The sequence below is a fragment of the Chionomys nivalis genome, chromosome 3 (assembly GCF_950005125.1).
Source record: "Chionomys nivalis chromosome 3, mChiNiv1.1, whole genome shotgun sequence".
NCBI classification, from domain to species: domain Eukaryota; kingdom Metazoa; phylum Chordata; class Mammalia; order Rodentia; family Cricetidae; genus Chionomys; species Chionomys nivalis.
In genome coordinates, this window is record NC_080088.1 from 44737745 (window position 1) to 44762940 (window position 25196).

The 25196-nt window shown below is 39.8% G+C and overlaps 1 protein-coding gene across 1 annotated transcript in view; it reads right to left on the minus strand.

Moving 5' to 3' along the window:
- Gap43 (growth associated protein 43) overlaps positions 1–24484 on the minus strand; it is a 91618-nt gene extending 67134 nt beyond the window's left edge. Inside the window, exon 1 of the mRNA XM_057765546.1 lies at positions 24341–24484. Within this exon, the coding sequence (XP_057621529.1) occupies positions 24341–24370 (30 nt within the window). The 5' untranslated portion in view covers positions 24371–24484. The remainder of the gene's footprint in view (positions 1–24340) is intronic.
- Between the last annotated feature and the right edge of the window lie 712 nt (positions 24485–25196).

Genomic DNA, 25196 nt, shown 5'->3' on the forward strand with positions numbered 1-25196 from the left:
TTTTTTATTTTGTTTTGTTTTTAAGTATTCTTTATTGACCCAACTTTTTTTCAAGTTTGTCAGTCCTACCAAACATACTTGCACTCTATAAATCTAAGTTAGAAATCATGCTAAATTTACTATCCATCACAGAGAAAATCACAGGGATTGACCTCACTTAAATGCTCAAAAGTTTGAAGAGGTAATACTAGATAGTGCCCAAGGCTAGAGATCAGAACAGCCCCATAGACAGATGGCTTCGTATCTCAGAGGCTAATACAGAATATCTGGTGAAGAACATTAAAGAAGTCAGGAGCAGCAAGCAGGACTAAGATGTAGATATAGTAGTCTAAAACCTAAGACAAAGAACATACAGGGAGGGTAACTAATGCCGAAGATTTTTTGTGAAAGTCAAATGAAACTCTACCACTGCAGAAGCTAGTGCACGCACGTGTGTGTGTGTGTGTGTGTGTGTGTGTGTGATGGAGGAGTTACTTTCATTGGTTAATAAAGAAACTGCCTTGGCCCATTTGATAGGCCAACCCTTAGGTGGGTGGAGTAAACAGACAGAATGCTGGGAGAAAGAAGCCGAGTCAGTCAGTCGCCATGATTCTCCCACTCCAGACAGAAGCAGGTTAAGATCTTTCCTGGTAAGCCAGCTCGTGGTGCTACACAGAATATTAGAAATGGGTTAGATCAATATGTAAGAGCTAGCCAATAAGAGGCTGGAACTAATGGGCCAGGCAGTGTTTAAAAGAATAGAGTTTCCATGTAATTATTTCCAGTAAAGCCTTGCGGGCGGCCGGGTGCTGGGGACGCAGCTCCTATTACAACATGTGTGTGTGTGTGTATGTATGTACACAAGCATTATAAATTTTAAGTGGAGGTACCCTACAAAAAGATGACACAGTAGACTAACAACAACAACAGCAACAAAAAACCCAATACCAGGGAAGAATGAGTCACCTCTTTTGGAGTTGTTGGCCAGTGAGATCCTATAGCCCCACTCTTTATAAGTCACTGCTGTTGCTCTTGTTTCCCTGCTAGAACTTGACAGTAAGACCCTATTGCTGAAAATACTACATCCATGAGTCAAAGAACATGGAGAATTCAAGTTGCAATCTTCATCCTTACTGGCTAGTTTCCATAAGTTCTATGCATGCTACCTGGTGGAAAGCTACTATCAATCTTTCTAAGCTACGAACCCTGTGAGCTAAAATAATGACCAACATGCCAAGTGATGTTCATTTGTACAAACATGGTACATGTTGCCATCATAGTATGAAATAATTTTCTGATTATATTTAAGACCCATTCTATGAGATAAAACCTGTATTTGTCACCTGTGGCTGGATAGGTCATTGGCCACAGCGGAGAACTACAATTACTTTGCTAAATGGGCATAGTGTTATTCTAACTCCCAATCACTTAAGGTTAGACCCAAATCTTTCAACTCTTACCAGAAAAGATTCTTTAACACAGAGACCCACAATAGGTCATGGTACAGAGAATAAGAGACTTTGGAATATTAGACTCTAAATGAGATACCATTATCTCATACCCCTTCTCTTAAGGCTTAGGGATCATTTTAGAAAAGGTAAGAACCAGAGGCAAAGGGCGATCTCAAGAAAACATTGACTTCTGGACCCAGCAGGGGAGTTGCAGGCATGAGCTCACCGTGACTGTGACAGCACACGCAAGCCAGACAAAAATCTAAGCATGGAGGGAGGAAGTGGGCATGAAGTCCTACTCCAGCCTAAGGAGCTGTGGGAAGCTGGTGGCTACTGAGAGGAAGAAGTTAGTTTTCTCCTAAGTCTACCACACTCCAGCAGTTGGCCATACACCAACAGGATATTGGCAGCACAATCTGAATTTGAAAGGTTTCTAAAAAGAGGATACAAAGCAGAGTGGGTAGGGAAAGGAGGGTTGACCTGGGCAGAGTTAGAGAGTGAGGTTAATATGATCAAAATATGTTGTATCAAAATCTCAAGCTAATAAAGAGGAAATGAACTTAAAAAAACAGATCTTCTGAAGGCCCCATGGTGATTGCTTAAAGTAAGGAGAGCTCCTGTACAGTGTGACAGCTGGGTAGCCAGTTCAGAAAGGCCGCAGACTGCATGTATTAGAAGAGACTCTGCGGAAGCACTGAAAATGGCTCATTTTTCCCCAAGTTTCTCCAGCTAGCTTTACATTTAGATTTCAACTTTGAAAATTCTAGTTGAAGGTGTTATTTCCTTCTATGTGTGTGTTTTTAAAATAAACCCTGGATATGTCTTCCTGTAATCCTGTGCAATCTGGCATGCACAAGCTACCTCAAGTACTTCTTATGTCAGCCCTTTAGCTGAAAGAGCACATTTCTGACTACAGAACATGAAATGGTTTAGGGTAGGTCACATGCTACGCACACATTTCTGTGGACTAGTCCTCACTGACACTCTCCACAGTTCGCAAGGTGACCCCTCAAGATTCTGTGAGAGCACTTCTTGTCATCGCACAGCCCTTCTCTACTTCCTGAAGACCCTCTTAGTTTCCTTCAGAGCTTTTAGGCTCCTTTGCCTCCCCCAAGGAAACCCCACTGGGTTCTCATAATGCCTCTCATCTTAGAAGTTAAGCTTCTTAAACTGTGGGTTGGGCCCTAACTATTGTAAAATGGGAAGAGAAAAAAATCAGTAATAGCAAAGGGTTTCTAAGCACTCAATCACCCCAAGTTAGTAATGAAGTCAAAATTGAATGTATAATAAATTCACGGTGTTTCTAGCAATTTCTCTCCAATGTTGCATCCCGTGACTTCATTGGAGCCTTGGTTCTAAATACACACACTAGCTAAAGCACCTCAGCTAAGACTGCTGGAGATGGTTGCGTATTATGAATTGCAATGATTCTCTGCTCTTATCAGATATAGAGATTAAATTACAGAAAATAAAGACTTACTGTTCTAGAATCCTCATCATGAAAGTGTTTAATTAGTGCATTCGAATTTGTACTATTTTAGAATATCTGACTTTAAGAATTGCTGTTTGAGTTGTTGGCTTGAGTTTCATCAAAAGTCATTCAAAAAACCTTGGCTTGGAATTGAGACAAAATTCAAAAAATTCCTGAAACGACCTGTTACATCTTTCTATCCTGTTATATACATATTTGTGACCTAATATTTTCATCACTGGCAATTCTGAAATTGATCATTATTGAAAATCATCAAAATATTGATCATCACTGAAAAGCAGTGAACATAATCTATACCCTACTATATCAAATATTCACCTAAGATCCAATTATTTATATAAAAATAAAAAGCATAAATAATCATCTCATTAAAGCAAAGATTTGCTTGTCTTTAACGAGTGATAAAGTAAAAGTCAAATAAATTGCTTAAAATATATTTATAAGTTATTATCAGTAAATGTTTTATTTGCATATTCATTTTACATACCTGTTTACTGGGATCATGTAAAAACTTTCTAGGTGAAAGAAATCATGAATGGGAAAAAATCAAGAAACCCTATTTTAATCAGCAGTTTTGTTGTTTTCTTGAGTGATATTCTTAGTGTATACATAGTTACTAAATATCAGCCCTGTTCCTCTCTGAGTCTACACAAAATAAAAAAAACTGGATTGCTTATAAACAACAGAATTTTGCTTCAGAGCTCTGAAGGCTGGGATATCCAGGATCACAGAGCAGACAGAGTTAGCATTTAGAGAAGATCTGCATTCTGGTTTATAAACAATGCCTGATCATCACATTAAGAGTTAGAATTTCAACAGGTGAGGCTTAGGGTTCTTAGGATAGCATCCTCCTTCATGGCAATGGAAATTTTAATCCACTGTCCCGATCAATATATGCCCCAAGGCATCTAATAGACTCTGTTTGACCATGAGGGTTTAGAGAACACAGGCTGGTTGTTAATATGTAAAAGAGGGTAAGGTTTCTGATAATTTACTATGTGGTGCCAACTTACAGATGAGTCTCTGCTGAGAGGCCTCTTGCATTGGTGTTTAATGCTAACTATGTTATGTCTGTAAAAGAAGGCTGCCTATTAACTTAGTAGGTAAATATTTCTGAAGATTATGTTTAATATAGAATATTAAAGGCTTCTTTTTCCTTTGGTCACCTATAACAACCACCCCAGTCCTTTCTATACAACAAACACATTTTGAAGCTTAATTGTTATAATCCTGAAGTCTTTATTTTCTAATCTTTGACCAAATGGTACACCTTCATTAAGCCTTTATTGAATTCAAAGAAAACCAGGAAGGAGAAGGAGGAAGAGGGGGAGGAGGAGGAAGAGAGGGGAGAGGGCAGTGGTAACTAGTTGTATAAGGAAAACAAACCTGGAAAGTGACAGCTTGGGAAGTTTCCACTATGCACACACAGTTGACACAAGCAGTGCTGCCTGCAGGAGAAATCTTTATAGGTCACAAACGTTGGACAGATTGGTGGCACAGGCCAGACAATCTGTTTATCCAAGGCTGACTTACCCTTGGCACCAAGTTTCTGGATCCTGGCAGTGATAGAATAACAGAAGAGTCTTAGATCATGGTTTAAGAATAATCCTATAAGAAGGCATAATTCAATAGGCTTTTGTACTGATGTATTAAAGGCCTGAAAATTAGTCTAGTGTTTTCTTTTTATCAATTATTATAAAAGTCAAACTTCTGTTTAATGAAAATTAACCTTTACTGTACACCTAAGTCTCTAAATTCCAGGGTTTTCATTTTTGTATGCATTATATTTTCTTTTTTTTTTTCTTTTTTCTTTTTTTTTTTTGGTTTTTTGAGACAGGGTTTCTCTGTGGTTTTTGAAGCCTGTCCTGGAACTAGCTCTTGTAGACCAGGCTCGTCTCGAACTCCCAGAGATCCGCCTGCCTCTGCCTCCCAAGTGCTGGGATTAAAGGCGTGCGCCACCACCGCCCGGCTTATATTTTCTATAAGACTTCATAATGCCGTAAATCTAAGGTCAATGCTGAAAAGCTTCAAGCAAACCTTCCATGAGATATTTTTAATCATTGCAAACTTGAAAAATTCCATTTTAGCACTTTGGCTTTACTTTAAAACTTCGATTTTTACTGTACTGATAAAACTAAATGAAGTTATTTAAGATTCAATTAATACCAGGGACAAGCACCCGAGATGCATAGAGCGGCTTTGTGAGATGATATTTGTGGCATTAATTATATTATGTATACTATAAGCCTTGCATTTGGTCCATCTCTGTATGAGCTCAGAGAACAGGCAGGGAGAGTGAAATTTGGGAAATAAAGACAAAGTCTATAATCCCAGCACTGGAATGGTAGAGGCAGGATAATTTGTTCATTTAAGGCCCATCTTGGTTACACAATAAACCATATTTCAAAAAGCTACTGATATTAGTAATAATAACAATAACAATAAATATTAATTCTTTAGCACTTGAATTTAGACACTGTTCAGATCCCTGTATCTAAATATTTCAACAGAATGGCTTTAGTTGGCATCCTTTATACTAGGTACTTAATAAACATTTCTTAATGAATAAAAGAATAATTCATGGATAACATAGCTTCTAAAATTCTTTCTAACTTAGACATCAATGGAAATATTAATATATTCAGATATATTAGAGCTAACAATACATGTGCTTTAAAGATATTTCTCTCACTGGGGAAATATGAAAGATTAAATAGTTTCTCTAGCTTTCCTGCCACAACAAGATGGTGAGATGAAATCAGACATGCTGAACACATCCCACATTAACAGAGTCCACACCCAACTTTCACCTCATGAAAGGTTTGGTAGAGATCAGGCTGTAAGCCCAGGGCATCAAGTGGTGTGAGGTCCCATGGTTACAGCCACAGGAATTGTGCCTTCCATCCTTCCCGTTCTACTATACATTTCCCCCATCATTTCTACAAGTCTCAGAGCATTTTCAAATGTCCTGCAAGAGTCACTTAAAAAAATTCCACTTATAAGTCACAGATGTGAAGAATTATGGGAAATTTTAGGAGCAATCATAACAGTTAGTAACGCCAAATGGATTTTCTCTTTGCTTCAAAACTTAAATCTCTTCTAGAAGATCTTGCTAGTTTTATCTCTAGTAGGTGTTGCCATGTTCACTCTTTGAAGGTTAACCCAGAATGCAAATGGGTGGATGTTTTATCCTGGTTCTTAGGATGCCTCGAGGTGTCAGGCACCCTGCTCCAGGCTTGCTCACCTCCCCCTGACCACCACAGTCTGACCTCCTCCTATTCCCACCCATTCATCACCCTGATAGTCCTGCCCTGAGACTATCAGGTAAAATGCCATAATCACTCAAAACCAGATGGTGCCAGTGGCAAAAGCAAGCAGCTCCCCAGCAGTGCCTGCAATAAATAAATAAATAAATAAACAAACAAATAAATAAATACAATCACATTTGACAATTTAATAAGTATAAATTTATCACAGCAGGGAAACCTTCCCCAAATATTTAAACAATTAAGATGTAAAAGAAGAAATAAATAGACATTTTATAGCGGGAGGCAGAACCAAAGTTTTCTTTCAGTCCTCCTTGGGAGATTCACTTGGTCGTGTATCTTACCCTGACAGCCAGACTGAAACATCTGAGATGCTGTCGGTCAAGAAGAAGGGACAAAAATCAGAAATGACGCGGGGAGAGGGAGAAAGTATTCTTCAGCGATGGCATTTCTCAGCTTATTTTTATGTCTCAGCAGAGTTTAAATGTGTGCATTTCAGAATTAAATACACATTTCTTAAATAACTCCGATAGGTCAGGCACTGAGTGAGGCTACAGCAAATACACATCGCCAGCAGAGTCTCAAAACCTGTACACAGTTCACGTCCCACTGAGTGTGCAGATTATAATAAATTAGCACCTGGGGTTGAAACCATGGCTGGCGGTAAAGATGGAAATGCGTGAAAGGCAACAGGTGAGGGCTGCATGGCGTGGGTGCTATTTTATATAAGGCAGTGAGAAGTTTCTTTGCTGAGACTGAACAGCTGAGATGTTGAAGAAAGGAAGGGGGGTGATCACGAATATGTGTCAAAAGCAAGCCTTTCAAATAGAGGGAGACCCAGACCCAAAGAGGCAACGCTGTCCACCAAAATTCGCCAGGTAAGAAATACTATACCTTCCGGCCTGATTTCTGCACATAATGTTGTATCTGTGAGATTCTTGTGCAGACAATATAACCTGGCTTGGATTATGGTAATACTTGAGTTCATGCTGTTAATGGGAAGGGCAGTGAAACAGGTTCAAAACGCATGCTAGAACCAAGGGAAAAAGTGAGCTAGGGGAACACAATGAAGGAGAGGCCAACTGGATAGGACATGGACTCATCAACCACTGAGGATTCTGTAATGTACACTGTACCTCTGCTTCATTGACTGAAGGTTCAAAATGGGTAAAAGTGGCTAACTCTAGTCTTGCCCATGCTCAGCTTCCTAGAAGCAGCTAGCCTTTCCAGCCTGCGTCGAGGAGGCTTGGTCTTCTTTCATGTTGGCCACACCTACATGTTATGCTAATTCTACATCCGATTTCCAGACTCCAACAACCAATACATTTAGTCCTAAAGTGTATTGGAAGCCCAGAATATATAAAATTTAATTCAGTAGCATTAATATCTCTTTCCTTTGTCAACCAATTTGTGTTCACAAACTCCATACAACACATTTATGTACATATATACACATATGTAACCCTAAATCCAGAAACTAGCCTTTTGAGAATCCTTATAAAAGAATACCTAGGTAGGTGATTTTTTTAAGCATGTATCTGTAAGTAGTTGCATCAACCAGAATAAGCAATAACTAAAATTAAGTGTTTACTATATGCCAGTTAGGTTTTAAGGTGTGTGTGTGTATGTGTGTGTATACACTTATTTAATCATTGAAATCTTTGAGGACTGTACTATTTCAATCTGTAGACCTATGAATGTCATTTTGTTTAGAAAATTCACCCCTAAACTTCCAAAGCTGCTTAGAAAACCCAATTGTACAAGAAGAAATTAAAGTCTATTATTTCTATGCCAGAAAATATCTTTGAACAATCATGCAGAGAGTACCTTAGATTAATTAAACAATCAGAAGATAATGTAGAACACAGGCTTTCAAGTTGCCACACATATAGAAGCTGTTTTCTTTTTAAAATAAATATTATTTATGTATTTTAAGCATTTGATGTAATCTTGGGCTTAGGGTAGATGATAAATACATATTAAATAAATAAACATACTCTTAAGATATTTGAGGAAAATATTGTCTTCAGAAAATAAAGTCTTATAAAAAGATTAATATATAAATAGAGCCAAAAAGCAAACAGCAGCACAATACCTTGTGGTCACCGTTTGTAAAAGAACCATGTTCACTAATGGTTCTCATAAAGGCTGGCTTCAGTTTCAAAAGTGTGAAGACAGGAGAATTCAAAGACATGTTACTAGTCTATCTCCTTTAAAGGATTAAAGACTGATACAGGACAAACGTTCCAGTTTGATCCTCTCCAAGATGAAGGACCTTGAGCACTGAACATCCCAACATCAGTTCCACGGAAGATGGCTCATACATCAGTGTTCCAAAACCTCCATCCTCAAAGCATCATCAGAGGGCCTCAGGAGAGACAGGATGGGGTTGCTTAAATAGATTACTTGACCACCAAACTTTGCTTTATCCAAAGAAGCGTATTTTAACAATATAATGAGTTTGTGATCCGAGCAATATTTCTCCTAAGTCAAAAAGTATATTTGACTAAAAAGTAATTGAAAATAACAACTAATCCCAAGTTCTTTTATATTCTATTAATCAACGCAGTATTTATCTTTAGCTAATAGAAAATGAGAATGCTAATCTTTGAAATATTTAAGAAAGTTAGTAGGTGGCTTTAAGAGTAGACCTAGTAAGTGCATGCATTGTTCAGTAACCTGTATAGACTAAAGGATGAAAATTTAGGAACGGGGCTTAAGATATTTCTAAGAAACATTAATTATGTGACACATGAAAATATAAATGTGTCAGCAAGTAAAGTGTTTGCTACACAAACAAGAACTGAGCTCAGATCCCCAGCACCCAGGTTAACCTGGTGTGATTGTTCATGTGCTTGTAAACCCAGTGTGTGAAGAGAGACAAGAGAACTCACAGAGACTGACGGCCTCACAGGGATTGATGGGCAGCTTCTTGCCATTGGTGAGTTTTGACTTTAGGGAGAAGCCTGTGGGGCTTGTAAGGGATATAGAAGGGTTACAGTGGGAGAGAGAGGAAAAGAGGGATGGTAATGGGGAAAGGTAATGGGCAACAGAAAGATTTCAGTGGGAGAGAGAGAAGGGAGGGTAATCGGAGTTGAAAATGACCAAAATTCATTCTTTACATTTAAAAAATTTTTAAAGAATACAATAACTAATGATAACTTAAAAGTGAAATGTAATGTGATCTGAAAAGGCACCAGACATTGACAAAACAATGTAAGAAGAAATTGCAATGTACGTCACTACAGAGAGTGGGCGTGGAGCAGCAAACAGAGTGTGGAAGGATCAGAAGTGATTTAATTAAATGGGTGACATTTCAATAGAATGTTTGCATGTAGAACCATGCTGCACAAAGTGGAGGAAAAGCATTTCAGTTCAGGAAACTGTATGAGTTTCACAAGATTAGGAGGTAGTAACAGTTTATTTGTAAGAAAGGTACCAAGAACTAATTGTTATTCCCTAATCCAGACTGATTTTCTTGCATCGACACAGACCTGCTGAAACGTCACGGGGATCCTAGAGAACTCCCTTCGGAGTCCCGCAGAATTCATCTTAAGCGTGATTTAACTGAAATTCTGATTTGTTGGCCATGCCTGGGGCATCACATGACCATTTCCCATGTGTAACTAATTGAGCAACTCCTGCAGCCTGACTCTGTGGTGCCAATCAACACAAACATCAATTGTGGAGTCCAGAGCCCTGATTTGCTAGTATCACAACATCAAAGGATATGTTGTGAAAATCACCTAAAGGGATGATCTGTAAAGACAAAAGTGGAGGCATATAGAGTTGGTCACTGGAAAAAAATTAAACTTTCTCCTGTAAGTGGCTCTTTGTGGTTTTATCCCTGACTGGTTTGTCTCACCAAAAAACTTCCTCCAACATTAAGTTCCTCTCTAGTCTACTCTCTCGGCAACCCAAACTACTCAAGCATCTTCTCCACCTCCCACACAACTACCAAAATAAAGACGCACAACCGAGAAAGGTGACTCACAGTTTTTTCAGCTTAAATCAGTTTTATAGTGCTTTTCTTGTAATCATTTGCTCTCTGAACAGGAAAATGATATTCTTTTGATTTTTGCCAAATTTGACTTCCATGTGCAGTATATTCCAAAACTGGTTGGTTTGAAGCTTTCTAATTTTATAGTTATTGGTTTATATTTTCCATTATTGTTTCCTAAGGGGATAATTCTTAACAAGTATTAGCTTCCGATGCAGACAAAAACATAAAAGATTTATTCTCTATGTCAGTTAGCTTTTAGTTTAAAAATAGTCTAGTTTCCTAAAGTTCGTGGGTCATTCATTCCCCTCTGTGATTCTCAGAACCGATTTTCACAAATAAAAGGGTATATTCCTCCTTACTAGAATTTCATGATGAAGCCTGGTCCCACTTCCCAGAAGTATTATCGTTGTAAGAGACATTGGATGTTGGAGTCATCATCTTCCTAGGCATTGGCATGACCATCCTTGCACATCCCCCAGTGAAATCTATTAGTATCTTCACTTATGTTAATGGGTTTGGGAATGATAGAGCGGTCTCTGAGAGATGTTGTCACAGTAGATGAGGACCAGGAAAAACAACACTAACTAAACATTGTTTACATAATTTATCTAAGGAGAAATTAAAGACTGGAGTTAGGAAAATATATATGATTCACAATTATAGGTCATATAATGAACAGGAAGTTGAACCAGGAATCCCACAGAAGCAATACCAAAACTAGCAGTTTTAGATGCCTTATGAATGGGCAGAATGCTCAGGACTTAGTTTAGCAGACAGAATTATTGACTGGGAAAGCACTGTATATTTCAAAGTAACTACAAATCTGTAGCAAGACCGTGGTTGATAGTATCAGTATTACTGTATTCTGATCACAATAAGGGATCGCTCTACAAAATGGTGACTGTTATTTGCTGAAGCAACCAGCTGGCCCTACTTGGGTGAAATCCAGGATTATGTGGTCTTAGCTCTGTGTGAGATATCTATTAGGTGCCCTATTATGGGCTGTGCCAGAATTGGGCAGTGTCTATAATTGACCAGTGGGAGTTCAGCAACCTTTGTCCTAGTCCTAACCAAATTGTGCCATCACATAGTACATGTTAGACACTAGTATTTGTTCATTTGTATGGACTGTTTACTCAACTCCTATCAGTCATTGAACCAAAGATATACCTGGCCAGAAAATGAAGCATGAACCTTGCCCTAAAGGAACTCCTGTTGAAAAAGAGATAGTGGTGAGAATGCATATATAAAGTGGGTCAGATGTTAAGGTAGTGTACAGAGAACAGGGAGAGGATAATCACACATGAGTAGCCAGGACTGTGTTATGTAGGTAAAGAGAAGGAGGACTCTAATCAGGAAAAAGGTGTTTAGCAAGGAAGAAAGTGGTGAAATGAGACCAGAGAATTGCAATGAAGTCTGGGATGGAAATTGGATGGCTTGGAAGCTTGAAGAGATAATTAGGGGCAAGAAAGTTAACAAATATCCCTTCTGATTAGATTGTATGCAGTCTTAAAAACAGAAGAAATGTGGTTTGTTGAAAGTAACCCAGACATTGCCTAGATGAAAATAACCCTTTCAGTAAATAGTGGGAAGAGAATTCTTGGCTCAGGAACAACACATGCAATTAACTTGGAGAGAAGCCACACTTGATGTGTTTTATAAACTAAAAGGAAGTCCGAAGATTCAGTGACAAGGAGGAGAATAAATCTAAGAAGCCAGAGAAGAAGACAAGGCCTGAACATATAGGAATTAAAGGCCTTAGTCACTGTGAGTCTGGTTTTGATCACAGGTAGAGAGGAAACCTTTCAGAGACACACATTTTGAGGGACACTTTTAAAGAGATAACTCTAGCTTCTGAAAGAAGAACACTGCTAGATGTATTAAGAATAGAAGGGAAATAGAAGGTAACCTATTTTTTTTGTTTCTACTATAGATGATTGATTGCATCAAGGATGACCAGAGAAGAAAGGAAGACAGATTGGAGGTAGGAAATGGAGTAAAGGAGAGAAGAATTTTTTTATGAATTTGTTATTGTTTTCATAGAAACTAGGGGTACCCACAAGCATCTAATGGTGAAAGATAATGGAGAGGACTCAAGTGTCCATTTTGTGAGTTATATGACTAGATGAGAAAGAGATTTAATTAAGAGATCAGGACTTATTCCAAGGGACAATTATATGCAAACTTCTGTAAAATAAGTTTGAATGGAGAGCCTGGAATTCTCCCAATTGAGGCTCACTAACCCACATGAGTGGTACAGCCATAGACAACATTTGTGCCCTGCCTTAAGTCATAATAATGTCAAAAGTCTTAGTAACACCAAGACAAAGAAGGAGGAAGAGGAGAAGCCATAAATGTGAAGCTGGATAGGTGATATATAAACAGGAACAGAGGAAAATTCCAACGGAAATATTTATTATCGAAGCCAAGAAAAAATAGACTTTAGGAGGGAGGCATTGTTCATAATTTTGAATATCCTAAAGAGGTCAGGCAAGATAATCCCATTTGTCTTTCTGAGACTCTACTGGAACTTCTGTTTGTTTTGTGCAGTATCTTCAAGCCTAATTAATTCAGAGTTCATCACAGAATATACATTAATCAATATTTCAATCCATGTTTCTTGAGCCAGATGATCAACTGGATGTCTTAACCTCAAAGAATTTGTGAGCTAGATATGAGAATCGTGTAAGAACCAACCATAAGAGCAGGTAAAACCACTGCAAGTGAGGAAATTCTCCATTCAGGGTAGGAAGGGTGGGAGAGCCTAAACTATGAAAAAGACTTTCAAAGCAGTGACAGTGGCAATGAGAAGCAGCAAAGGACAACTAGTACTTAAGTTTTACTAAGTACAGTGAGACCTAGTCCAAGAAAAGGTTAGCTTTTCTTCTTCAGAATTCATATTCTATAGTTTCAGAAGCCTTAGGAAAAACTTCGCTCAAACTTTTGATCATTTTCCTTCAAAAAAGATAATAACCATAGAGATTAAATTTATTTAAATTCACAAGCTAGGTTAACGCGAACCTCAGTAGAAGACTGCTGGATAGTTATCAAATTTGGGGGAGCCTTGAAAAATCACATATAATTAAATTATAATTAGCTCTCTAAACAAAGAAAATCATTGGAATTCTGGGAGAAAGATAACTTAAATGTAAAATTAAGTAGCAGTCAGTAAGCACAGGCTTTACTGAAACAGGGAATCTTGGTGACTATTAACTTTATCACTTGTTTCTTGTTTGAACCACATAACACAAAAAGTACTTTCTTCTCTTCTGAGGATGGTATGTAACTGTTACTCATCTTACTGTACCAAGAGGAACCTAATTCATTATAGACTGTGGTGGCGATTAGGGTCTTGGCTATCTATGACCTGATCCTTTTCTGGACACTCGCTGAGAAAGATTTTCAGAAGAATGAATGAAAAAGTATGGAAGACATTACAAATAGCCTTCAGCAAAGGATGCTATGGCTTCATAAGGTAAGGGAAAAAAGCAGTTATTTCTATGTTAAGATCTGGAAACCCAGAAATAGGCTGGCAGATCTAAAAAATATCCCCAAGAATAAAAGAGTCAGAGACCTAGTATAGAAAAAAATATAATGTTGAATGGTATATTCTTAGGTAAAGACAAATAAAAGGAAAAACATTTTTAATATTTGAAGCTCATATGAAAGAGGTTGTTTTTTACTGGCTCACGGTCTATTATTTTAAATGGGTTAATATGTATATACACCATATCACACATATGTATATGTATATATACATGTATATATATATATGTATATACACTGCATATACATATATATGTATACACAAATCCAAGTTGAGTAAAAGCTTAGATCCTAGGCTCATTATGCTAAGATGTTCTAACGTCACTGTTTAAAGCAGCTGATACTTGCATTTGCTTAACCTTTGAATTTGGTGCTATTTATTTTTGTTTTTGCCTCTTCTAGCTCTTTTACACAGTCATTAATGGGAAGATATTAGGGTTTTTCCAATTTCCATTTAAAGACATCATTTTTAATAGCTATTGGAACAGGAATTACAAATAATGGATGTGAGGCTAATTACCAACATTCTACATTTAGAGCAAGCTAGTGCATATGGAGACAACAGCTCAGTATTTTAGAAAGTGCCAATTTGCTAAAAATAGATAAATATGGTGATGATTGCTGGAATTAATTAAAGAACATTCAAAATGAGATGACTAATATCAAGGAGTAGCGCTTCTCTGGTATAAATTGCGTAGATCTGTTTTACATCCATTATTGCCCAATCTTGAGGAAGAAATTGATTCTATAAACTATAAAAGAAGAGTTAGATATGCCATGCCAAGTTAACAGGAATATACGACAACTAGGATTTGTCTTAGAACCAAGGTACCTGTAAGGTGTAGGCTTCTAGAAGGCAGTGGAAATCTAGTGCTTGTTATTTCTAGGTATAGAGACTGGCTCCAACCTTTATCGGGTTTATAAAATCTGTAAGCTGTGAGACAACTACTTCCCTTTAGAACTCTACTAATGCTGAGGGTATTGTGGTTGTGTGGATGAGAAACGTCACCCATTGAGTCATGGTCCCTAGTCGATGTTGTTTGAGGACGTTGTGGAAGTACACCATGGGGAAGTTCAGGGTTATAGCCTTTCCCACTTCTCCTCTTTGTTTCTTGTGTGTGGTTGCAAATGTGATCAACCAACCTTCTGTTCATCGCCATGCTTTTCCTGGCTGTCATCACTCCTTTCCCATATTAGGACTCTATTGCTTTGGAACCATAAGCCAAAGGAAACCCTATCATCCCTAAGTTGCTTTTCATCAGGGAGATACATCTCAACAGAAAGGGCACTCGTTATAAATAAGTGAAGCAGCAAAACCGAGAAACAACCCAAAGAAAAACATAGGGACCCAACACAGCTGAGGGAAATTCGTCTGGCCCCGAGTAGCTGCACTATGACAGGCGTGTGTGGGGGAATAGATGCTGGGACTCTTTCTCAGCATTGACCCTTTCCTTAGATTTACAGATGTGAGCTTCCAGAAACTGTGTGACTTGGGTTTTCTTACAATCAGAAAGAATTGTCCAAATGGCAGTAGTTGATCCAAGCAAGACCAATAAAACATTCTCTCCCTCTCTCCCTACCTTCCTCCCCCCTCTTTATCTCCTTTTCCAATTCCTCCTTTAATTTCTTTCCTCTCTATCCCTTTATAAAAAGGAAGAGAAGCTGGGGTGCTGGGAACTAAACTGTTTTAATGAAAACCCTGATAGAGAGGGCTCATGAATGAGTTTCTCCAGTTGAAGTTTCCACATTTGCCCTGGTTGCTTTAGGCTTGGATTTTTTTTTTCAAACTCATAGGATCTCTAGGTTCCTTCTAATGGATTATTTTTATGCACACTTAAAGTCAAACTTTGATATTTATACCTAGTCAAGGAACTCATAAATAACAGTAGAGACAAGAGAGATTAAAGATGATATTGACCATTAGCAAACTATAAATATAATTGTAAAAATTTTTCCTTCTGAACAGTAGCTTAACCCTAGGTATCATTAGCATCATTTCTATTGCAAGTCCTTCTGGGATCCTTTATGCAAAACTTGGTGTTATAAAGTGTGTCATGCTGGGTTTTTTATGTTAGACATTTGGCTTCTATGAAAGACAGAAACTTTGCACTAATGTGATCTGATTATTTTAAAATAATTTCAAAGCCAGGCAGTAGTGGTTCATGCCTTAAATCCCAGCACTTGGGAGGCAGAGGCAGGTGGATCTCTGTGAGTCCAGGGACAGCCTGGTCTACAAGAACTAGTTCCAGGACAAGCTCCAAAGCTACAGAGAAACCCTGTCTCAAAAAAAAAAAAAAAAAAAAGCCTTAATATAATTCCAAATACATATAAAACTCATTTTCTTGTAGAGTAGGTATTACAGAATTATTTTGCTTTGTGTGAAAAGTTGACAAATTGTGTTATGTTAAATGGGTAATTTATCCCAGTCTTAACTATGAAGCCAATGGAAATGAATGTCCTTCTTAGAGATCTGTGGACTTGTAAGATTGCTTAAGGCATCCGGAGTTGAGTTTTAAAAGATTCAGGATTCTGCGCTTTTCTGATCAAGGTTTCCTAGTGGTGCACCAACAAGCCCTGAAACTGCTGTGGATGGAAATGGTGCCAGCTAATAATCTGCTGGGCCTCCAACCAGGCGGCAACTCCATTTCCAGGCTCCAGAGCAGCCCTACCGTCCCTCTACGTTCTTCTGCCTGACTGGGCCCTCATGTGATAATGTGAGCACAGCTTGTCTGATAATGCTCAGAAGCCAGTTTGGAGGTGCAGTGTTGAGGGAGAGTGGAGGCAAGCAGCAAACATAGCAAACAGAGAAGTTGAAATATAAAGGCAAAAAAAAAAGATATACAGGAAAATAGATATTTCTCACGTTCCTGACATTTTGGAGCTAAGGACAATTTTAGTGTGTGCTTATCTGAATTCTGTCACTCAGGTTCTTAAAGGAAATGGTAAAGATATGCTCTGCTCTCATCCATCAGTGTAGCTAACATTTACTTAGTAGAGAACAGGAAAGGGATGTGGAGAATATATATCTTTGATGCAGACAACATCGGTACTTCTTGCTTGTGTAGCACTAGAAACACTTTAAGGAGGGTCAAAAAGTCATTGTTTACATAAATACTTTTATTTTTCATCACTTTATTTGAGCCTCATGCCAATCTAGTAAAGAAAATGAGTCAGGATTTGGAGGCTTTTATTATGCCAATAATACAGATGAATAAACTGAGGCTCAGAGAAATTAAGTTACTTACCTAAGATCACAGGACAAGCAATTGGCAGAGCCAGGTCTAGAACCCAGGGGAGGGGTTTATTCCACTACAAAGACATGGAACAGGACATTAAACAAACAGCATCTAAGAAAGCAGGATCTCTACATAGTTACGGATTGGAAACGCAGAAATTCACAGTCCCACACTGAACCCAAAATGACTGTAAGTATGCCACTCAAAGCAAATAAGACAGAGAACTGTAACTTTAACCACAGTCATCCTGTTGAAAAGATAGCACTAAGCAGAACACACACTTGGCTCTGAATAGGTACACAAGAATGGTCTTGGTTTCAGAAAATGTCTTCTTAGGTTCCATCATGAGTACTCTATCCCTATATACGTCCCCTAAAGTAAATATGTATGGGGAGTCCCCAAGTGCTAGGCATACCTTAAAGTGCTTGATTTGCCTAAAACACATATTGGAAAGTTGGGCAAGATATACTTTTTATTAACTAGCGTTCACTTTCACTAGTCCCTAATGCCAAGCACTAGCAGAAACTGATGTAATAATCTGAAAAACTTCATTTGCGTTGGAAGGGGGCGGGTAAGAAAATCCTAAGCTAGAGGTGTGTACAACATTTAGTAGGATATAGGACAAGGACATCAGGGTTGAGAAATACCATCCATCTTTTGGCAATGAAATACAAACTTCACCCACAAATATTTTTTTTATCTTGTTTCTTCTCTCAAAGATATCCCAACTAAGTTCATGGGAATACAGCCCTTGAAATCATGGATTTATAATATGTAGTTGCAATCTTCTCCATACTGGATGCCATAGGCTTGCACCAAGACCAAACCTCTGAAGTCTGTTCAAAACTGGCAAAGATTCAAATGATCTGATTCCTCCATGTTTAGCACAACTTTAAGAGATTTCTTACTATTCACCCTCCCTTCAGCTCTACACAAGATGGATGTTGATAGATAATATAATTTATATACTTCACAGAGAAGGACAAAGTTCAAATGTAGATAAAAATAATTATTGATCATATACTCTTCAACACAGGCTAATACTACCCGCTAAGTAAATCAAACAGCTGTGAACAGCGGGAGATGGACATGAAGTCTTTAAGGATATCTGTAGAACAAAGCAAGGATCATGAGTACACCAGGCTCCAAAGAAAGGCCTTGTGGAGCTGTAAGAGTTTACTAGCCAAATCTTGACTGGGATTCTTCACATCCTACGATAGGCCTGGTGTTGGGCGCTAGGATGGTGAGTATGGTAAGGGAGTCTCCTGATAGCTGCAGCTAAGGCAGTTTGGAGAAATGCAGTGTATAAGAAGGATAATTTGGTGCCTCCTTGTACAAAAATCAGACAGTTGCCACATCTATAAGTTTGTAGCAATAGTCAATGAGGATGAATTCCACTTTAAAATTACATGTCAGTAGCTTCCTTAAAATCTACTAGTGATTCTATTCATTTAAATATGCCACAACTTGTGACAAGACTGAACGTCTAGTTCCATATGTGTTTAGCAAGCAGACCATTCATAATTCAAAGTATTCACCCGGGAACTAGACAGTATGATAATTAGTAAAGACAGAGGAAAGGATAAAATTTCATCAATTTTCACAAGAAGCTCACAGTGTGAACACACACACACACACATATATATATATAAAACACTAGATGGTACAATAAGTGATAATGGAGATAGTTCAAAGTACAATATGGTTATAACAATAGTAGATAAAAATTCATTAATAGAAGAATGGAGCTAACTCTTATGAGGGAAATGGAAATTTTCCAGGCTAAGGAAAAAGTGTAAAGTAAGCAAAAGAGTGAGATGTGAGACATAGGAAGTATTTAATGATGGCCTTATGAAGAGAGGCAATACCAAATCATGCCATGCATCCTGAAGGGTTGTTTAATGGTTTGTAGCCATTGGGGAGACATTCTAGAATTTTAATGAAGAAATTAGTGTGACCAGATTTACATCAGGTAAAGATAGCTTCTCCATTGGTTGGAAGAATGAAGAGAGAGCCTGTGGAACTAGGGACCCATATAGGCAGCTATTGCCTTAGGCCAGGTGAAAGGTAGCGAAAAGACTGAGCCAGGTTATTTATATAAACAGGTAAATGTTGAAAAGCAAATAATGTGTCCCAAGTTTTTTTAGCTACAGTCAAAAGATTCTGTAACTGACTGTTTGGGACACACCCTAGGTTTCTAGAGCTCTAAAACTGGATGGATAGTACTGGAGTAGGAAATCCAAGGACAGCCCAAAACAGAGGACACCTGGTGCAAAAGACACAGGAGAAACTAGGGGGCGGGGCTCTCTAAAAACACATCAAGATATTTATAGACCAGGAGGTAAAGATAGACATCTCAAAATTGCAAAACGGGACTGAAGCTCTGAATGTGGATGTGTTTCTTTGGGATTAATGAATGGGGTGACATGGGAAAGAACCAAAGAACAGATGGGAAGCCATTGGCCTTGAGTGGCTGGGGGTGTAAAATATCCTTCAGAGGAGTTTTAACAGGTCCTGTTTGAGGAGAAGGGGGATTGGGAGAATTATCAGGGAAGCACAATGAGAAGGCAGAGCAATGGGAAATCAATAAGATGTCAACTAATGGCTCACCTGAAATAGTACCCTGTGTCAGTGGAATCATGGGAGCAGAGGCCTCTTTAAAGCTGGCAGAAGAATAGTGAGTGATGAGTGGCAGAGAGGAGCACGAGCTTGGGATGCTCCTAGAAACTTTGTTCTAAAAGGAAAGAGAGAAGGAGCACTCTAGAGATGGGGATGCAGGGTCAGGAGACTCTGGGAACAGAAGACACAGGGCACAGGAAAAGCAGCTGAAGCACTACAAACCGAGGAAATCTCAAAGGAGAGAGAGGTGTAGGAGTGGTTGACGATCTGGAGGAAACACAGAAGAGAGATCAAGAATCCAGGCAGAGCTCAGTGTGACCAGAAGTAACATCTCTAACGACAAAAAACAAAGTAATGTCCTGAAAATTACAGGGGATGGGGAGGAAGCTGCCCTGTCCAGATAAGAGAAAATTCTTCCTTATAAAGCCCTTTGAGGTAAAGGGGGTGGGGCTGTTTGCTTAGTTCTTTGGTTGGTTGGCTTGTTCTTCCATCCCCATGACAGGAAGAGACAAAACCCAGGTGATGTGATCCATTCAAGGTGTCTGAGTCTGTAAGAGGCAGAAAGTAGGACTCACCGCATGGTACTCTCCAGGGACCTCTATAAAGAGTTCAAGGCAGTGGTACAGGGTCAACCTGTCTACACTCAAAATCCAAGAGGCAAAGCTCTGGTGTAATCACTCTCCCCCCTTTTTTTCCTTTAAACAAGTGACACTCTCTTAAATTAGCATAGACGTGAAGGAGTTAAATGGTGTGCCTTCTCTTGAGCTTTGAGAGGGATGCATTTCTTAAGCTATTCAAAGAAGGTGTCTTAAAGTCAGTATGACCAGCTTCAGGGAGGGTGTGGTATAGGGTGGGAATACAATGAGTTAACACATAGCTCCATTATTGCCTGAAAGCCCTCTACCTCCTCCCTATGGGACCAAGTAAAACTCTGAAGTCTGTGGATTAATTCTGCCCCAGGCATGTCACAAGCAATTTCAGGATGACAGAAGCAGAAGACCCCGGGCCACCCTTTCTTTCGGTGAGCAGGAGCTTTGCCCTTTACATTGCTACATCAAAGGAGGTTTCTGCAGTTTCACCAGCTCAGCAAGAAGGCAATTTAACCCTGTGTTTTCTTATTCCAGTTGCCTCAGCATAGTTTGCAGGAGTAGAGTGGGCAGGGGTCAGGGTGACATTCAAAGGAGTCTCTTAGCATGAAGGATCAGGTGTCATTGTGCATGGCCATGGTTTAATTTTAATAATCAGAGATGAGCACATTTCTGAATTCATCACAAACTGTGGAAGGTTCTCTGCAAGTCCAGATGATGTGGGGGGGAAAAAAACAGACAAAAAAATCTTTTAAATAATTTCTTCTCTTTAATTTTGGAAATATGTGGAAGACACCATGATTTTAAAAAAATTAAACAGATTTAATTATATTAAGTAGAAGGCCTCAATTGAATCAATTGACTAAGTCCCTGGATGCCACTGGGTGTGGCTCAGAGAGTCTGAGCAGGAATCCAATTTCTTACTAGAAAGAATGTTCCCCTCACCCAGCAGCAGAGCTGTACCCTCCACACCCCCTGATGCTCTTCCTGGGAGGGAAGAGCAAGGCTGGAATTTTAAAGCATGAATCTGTCTTTCAAAGATGAGACTTATTTGTCATTTGGGGGAAAGGCATATATGCTAGCAGGATAAGGGTGGGGGACCCTGTTCTGCTAGCTTGCAAAGTAATGTTTACACTTGAGCTACAAAATAAAGCCATTATTTTTAAACAAAGGAAACATCTCATAGTTTTTCTTTCTCTGTAGACTATCACACCTTGCAAGTTTTTAATCGTCTGCAATATGCATGGTAATTGAGCTATTTAAAGTAAGCCCCAAGATATCTGAAAATCATGAGCCAATAAAATCTCCAGGATTCTTTTATTTTAATCCTCCTTTGCCTACTCCCTTGTCTTCTCTCTCTCCTCTCTCTCCTTTTTGCTTTAATAATCTACTGTGGTAAGTAATGGCTAATAGAGATCATTTATGTGTTCCTCTCACCCACTGACGGTGTGTTAAAACTTAGAAATATCCAAGGCTGCTTGCTTGCGCTGCTCAAGTGGAAGAGGAAGGAAGTGCAAACCCTCCAGTCCCCCTCCCACATTGCTGCTGGATTGCATGGGTGTGGCAGAGTTAGACCTTTGCAGGTTTGTACCCTTGTTTTAGTCCCTACTAAGAACTAGAATGATAAACACCTTTCAGAAGAAGAAATGAAGCCCTTAAATTCTTCCTGGAATGAGAGAGGATCATTTCACCCATAAGAAGAAAACCTGCTTGAGGCTTAAGGATCCACACTATATAAATGTCAGTCAGTGTAACATGAGCCCACGCCCTGAAGTCACCATTTCCTTCTGTCTGGTTTAATGATATCTTAAATACTGACTTATGCAAATGACACATAACATTATTACATAGGGCACATAACCATTTCATGCCCAAGAACCTATTTATAAAACGTGTGGGTGAAAAGGACGGTTTCCACACGTTCCATTCCCCCCTTTGCATCAGTGATACTAAAACACATGCAGGCATATGGACTCCATACAGAGCGCTTGCATGATGGTTGCATGGGAAGTGTGCATGTGCTCTCTGCATTTACATGCAAATTCCTACAAGTCCCTAAACACACAATTTCATCTGCATCACTTTGCACACCAGAGTGAGTGCTCCAGGCTGTCAGTGAGATGGAGCCAGTAAAAGCAGCTGTCCTCATTTGGGGAGGGAATTCCTTTAGCCCCAATTCCCTGTCTAAAAAACCACGCTTGCTTCCCTTTACTGAAGGAGATGTGTGGATACTCCCATACTACCATGCATAAAAATAGGGTGGGAACAAGCTGTCAACCAGCACACTTTTTTCCCCCAAAATTCAAGCCTTTAAAATGAATAGAATTGGTTTCCTCAAGGCTCCACCTTCCTAAATTTTCTTTCATCAGCTGGTCAGTGCAATCCTCTTAGAGATTTATTTATTTATTTATTTATTTTTGTGGGTGTGTTTAACCCTGGCACCTGTACCTGTTACATTTATATATTAAAAATGAAGGAAGACATGGAAATAAATGTTTTACAAATGTTCCAATGGAAGCAGCAGTTTCTGGAACCAAGAGGGATACAGCCAGCAGCACCCTTTGCCCCGCCTTGACAGACTTTTCACCATGTATCCCTTCACAACCAAGTACTTACATTTATGTGTTTGTTTGTTTGTTTGTTTGTTTGTTTGTTTGTTTGTTTTGGGCTTGCTTCTCCTCTAACTACTTGAACATTCTGCTTATACCCCTTTTCCTCTACCTTCTTCCTCCTCACTCCCCACCCCTCTTTCCAGGGCGCTGGCTACATGTGGCCAGGCTGAATGGCTGTTTCCTCTGCACTCTCCTCCACCCCCTTTGGATTCAGAGTGTTTAACAAATTGCCCAATTTCCAATACCTGCACAAGGGTAATACCAAACCCCCCTCTCTAGCACCCCACCCCGAAGGCAATCCGTGTGCAAAGGGGTTCTCCAACCACGACTGTCACCCCACCCCGCCCCACCGTGGGCACACAGGCACACAGACCCCACACCCATTTCTCTTCCTAACCTTCTCCAAAAATCACTCAAATGTGCCCTCAGGGATGTTTGGAGGCTGCGTTTGGAGAGGGTTGCAACGCTGTGGGTTACTGCAGAATACCCAGCTTCTCACTTCTCTCCACCCTCACCCCGATTAAGTTTCAAAATGTCTTTCAAGAAATAAGTGAGCAATTTGAAATGAAACGGGGTGGTGGGGGGGGGGGGGATATAGTCAGTGGGGGAGGGGAGCTTGGGATTCTGGCTTGTCTTGGACGCGTCCCTGATCCCGATGAATGGGAGTCACCATGCCTATCCTCCGGGATATTAGCACCCCTCTGGTCATTGCGAATGTAAGGAAAGACTCGTGGGAAGGGGGAAAGAGAAAAGCCCCGGTTTCCAACAGGTAATACCGGCTTGCCTTTCCCATCCCATCTAAGCTCAAAGCTCCTAGGGGCGTGGTCCACCCTCTTCCCGGACCAGCTGGCGCACAATCCGCCTCTGATCTTAGGAAGGGGATTTTCCCCCTCGGCACAGCCAGTTATCCCCCAACCCCTGTTGTCTTAAGGCTCTCTTTAAAAATAAAAATCTCCCAATAAGTTTCATTCATTCGTTAAATAAATAAATAAAACCTTCACATGTTTTTTTCCACATTTACCTGCTCCCCTTTAATGCTCTTGCGAGCTCGAAATCAGGTATTTTCCGCAGCACATGTGAGAAAAATCGAATCCCAGAACAGGCAATGCTCAACCGTGATGATAATTCCCCCAAGCACGCTTTTTCACAAATAATATAAAGGATAGCTTTCTTATCTCGGACATAATCCACATTGTCCCCACACCCCTTTTCACATCCACACCCTCAAAACCAGAGACCTAGACGCTATGCACTTACTAATAGGCGAGAGGGGATCGTATTTCCAGCCAAGCCGGCATATTTCTCTACCCTCGCCCTAATTAGTATCAGCATTCCAAAACCAAAAGCATGAAAGACAGAAAAGAATAAAGCTGGGATGCAACCATCAGTTACCATATGCTAAAGAAACCAGAGCACCATGCCAGGGCAGAAACAGGTTTTTTTTTTTTTTTTTTTTAAAGAAAAAAAAATTTTTTTTCTGCCTTTTACAAGGAAATACTGTACTCTGGCAATTTCACAACAGCAAGAAGTAAAAAATCTTTAGCTCTACCTGTTTGGTTCTTCTCATACAGCACAGCATGGTGGTATCTTCCCCGGCCTTCTTCCTGCCTCCTCTCCTTTCCTCCTCTCTTCCTTATTCCCCCCCTCTCCACCTCTTTTCTGCTCGCTTGCTCACTCGCTCTCTCGCGCTAGCGCGCTCTCCCTCCCTTCCTCCCTCCCTCTCTCCCTCTCCCTCTCTCTCTCTCCCTCACACACACCAGGGCAGTTAGCAGCAACTGTAAGGTCCACAGCTATTGCTCACCGCACATGCTCCTCTCTCTCTCTCTCTCTCTCTCTCTCTCTCTCTCTCTCTCTCTCTCTCTCTCTCTCTCTCTCTCTCTCTCTCTTCTCCTCTCCTCTCCCTCCTTCTCTTTCCTCTCTCCTTTTCTCTCTCTTTTTTTTTTCCTCCACTCCCCACCCAATCTATCTTTTTCTTCCTTCTCCCTGGGCCCCTTTCTCAGAAATGTTCACTAGCTTTCGGTGACTAATCACTTCCCGTAGCCCCTACCCCCATTCTAGACAGTCGCCCCCTCCCAGCCCCCTGCCAGCCTCATGAATATTTAAACACCTCCAATCTGGACCCAATTACCCACCGACTTTCGCACTGCTTTGGGAGGGCTATGGGGTGGGGGCGGCCCAGAAGGATATTCTAGACTGTTAGAGAGAGTGGATGAACATGTTTTAGGGACGTGGGGCCTGAGGAATGCTTGTGTCTCCTTCCCACCTCTCCTCTTTTCCAGGACCATAAGAACAAACATGCAAGGAGGAGCTAGACATACGTAACTTATAGCTGCCATTTAGGTTTTATGTGCTGTTAGTAATCATGGAGGTTCAGTTTCCTCAAAAATAGTTTTTATTTGTGTAAC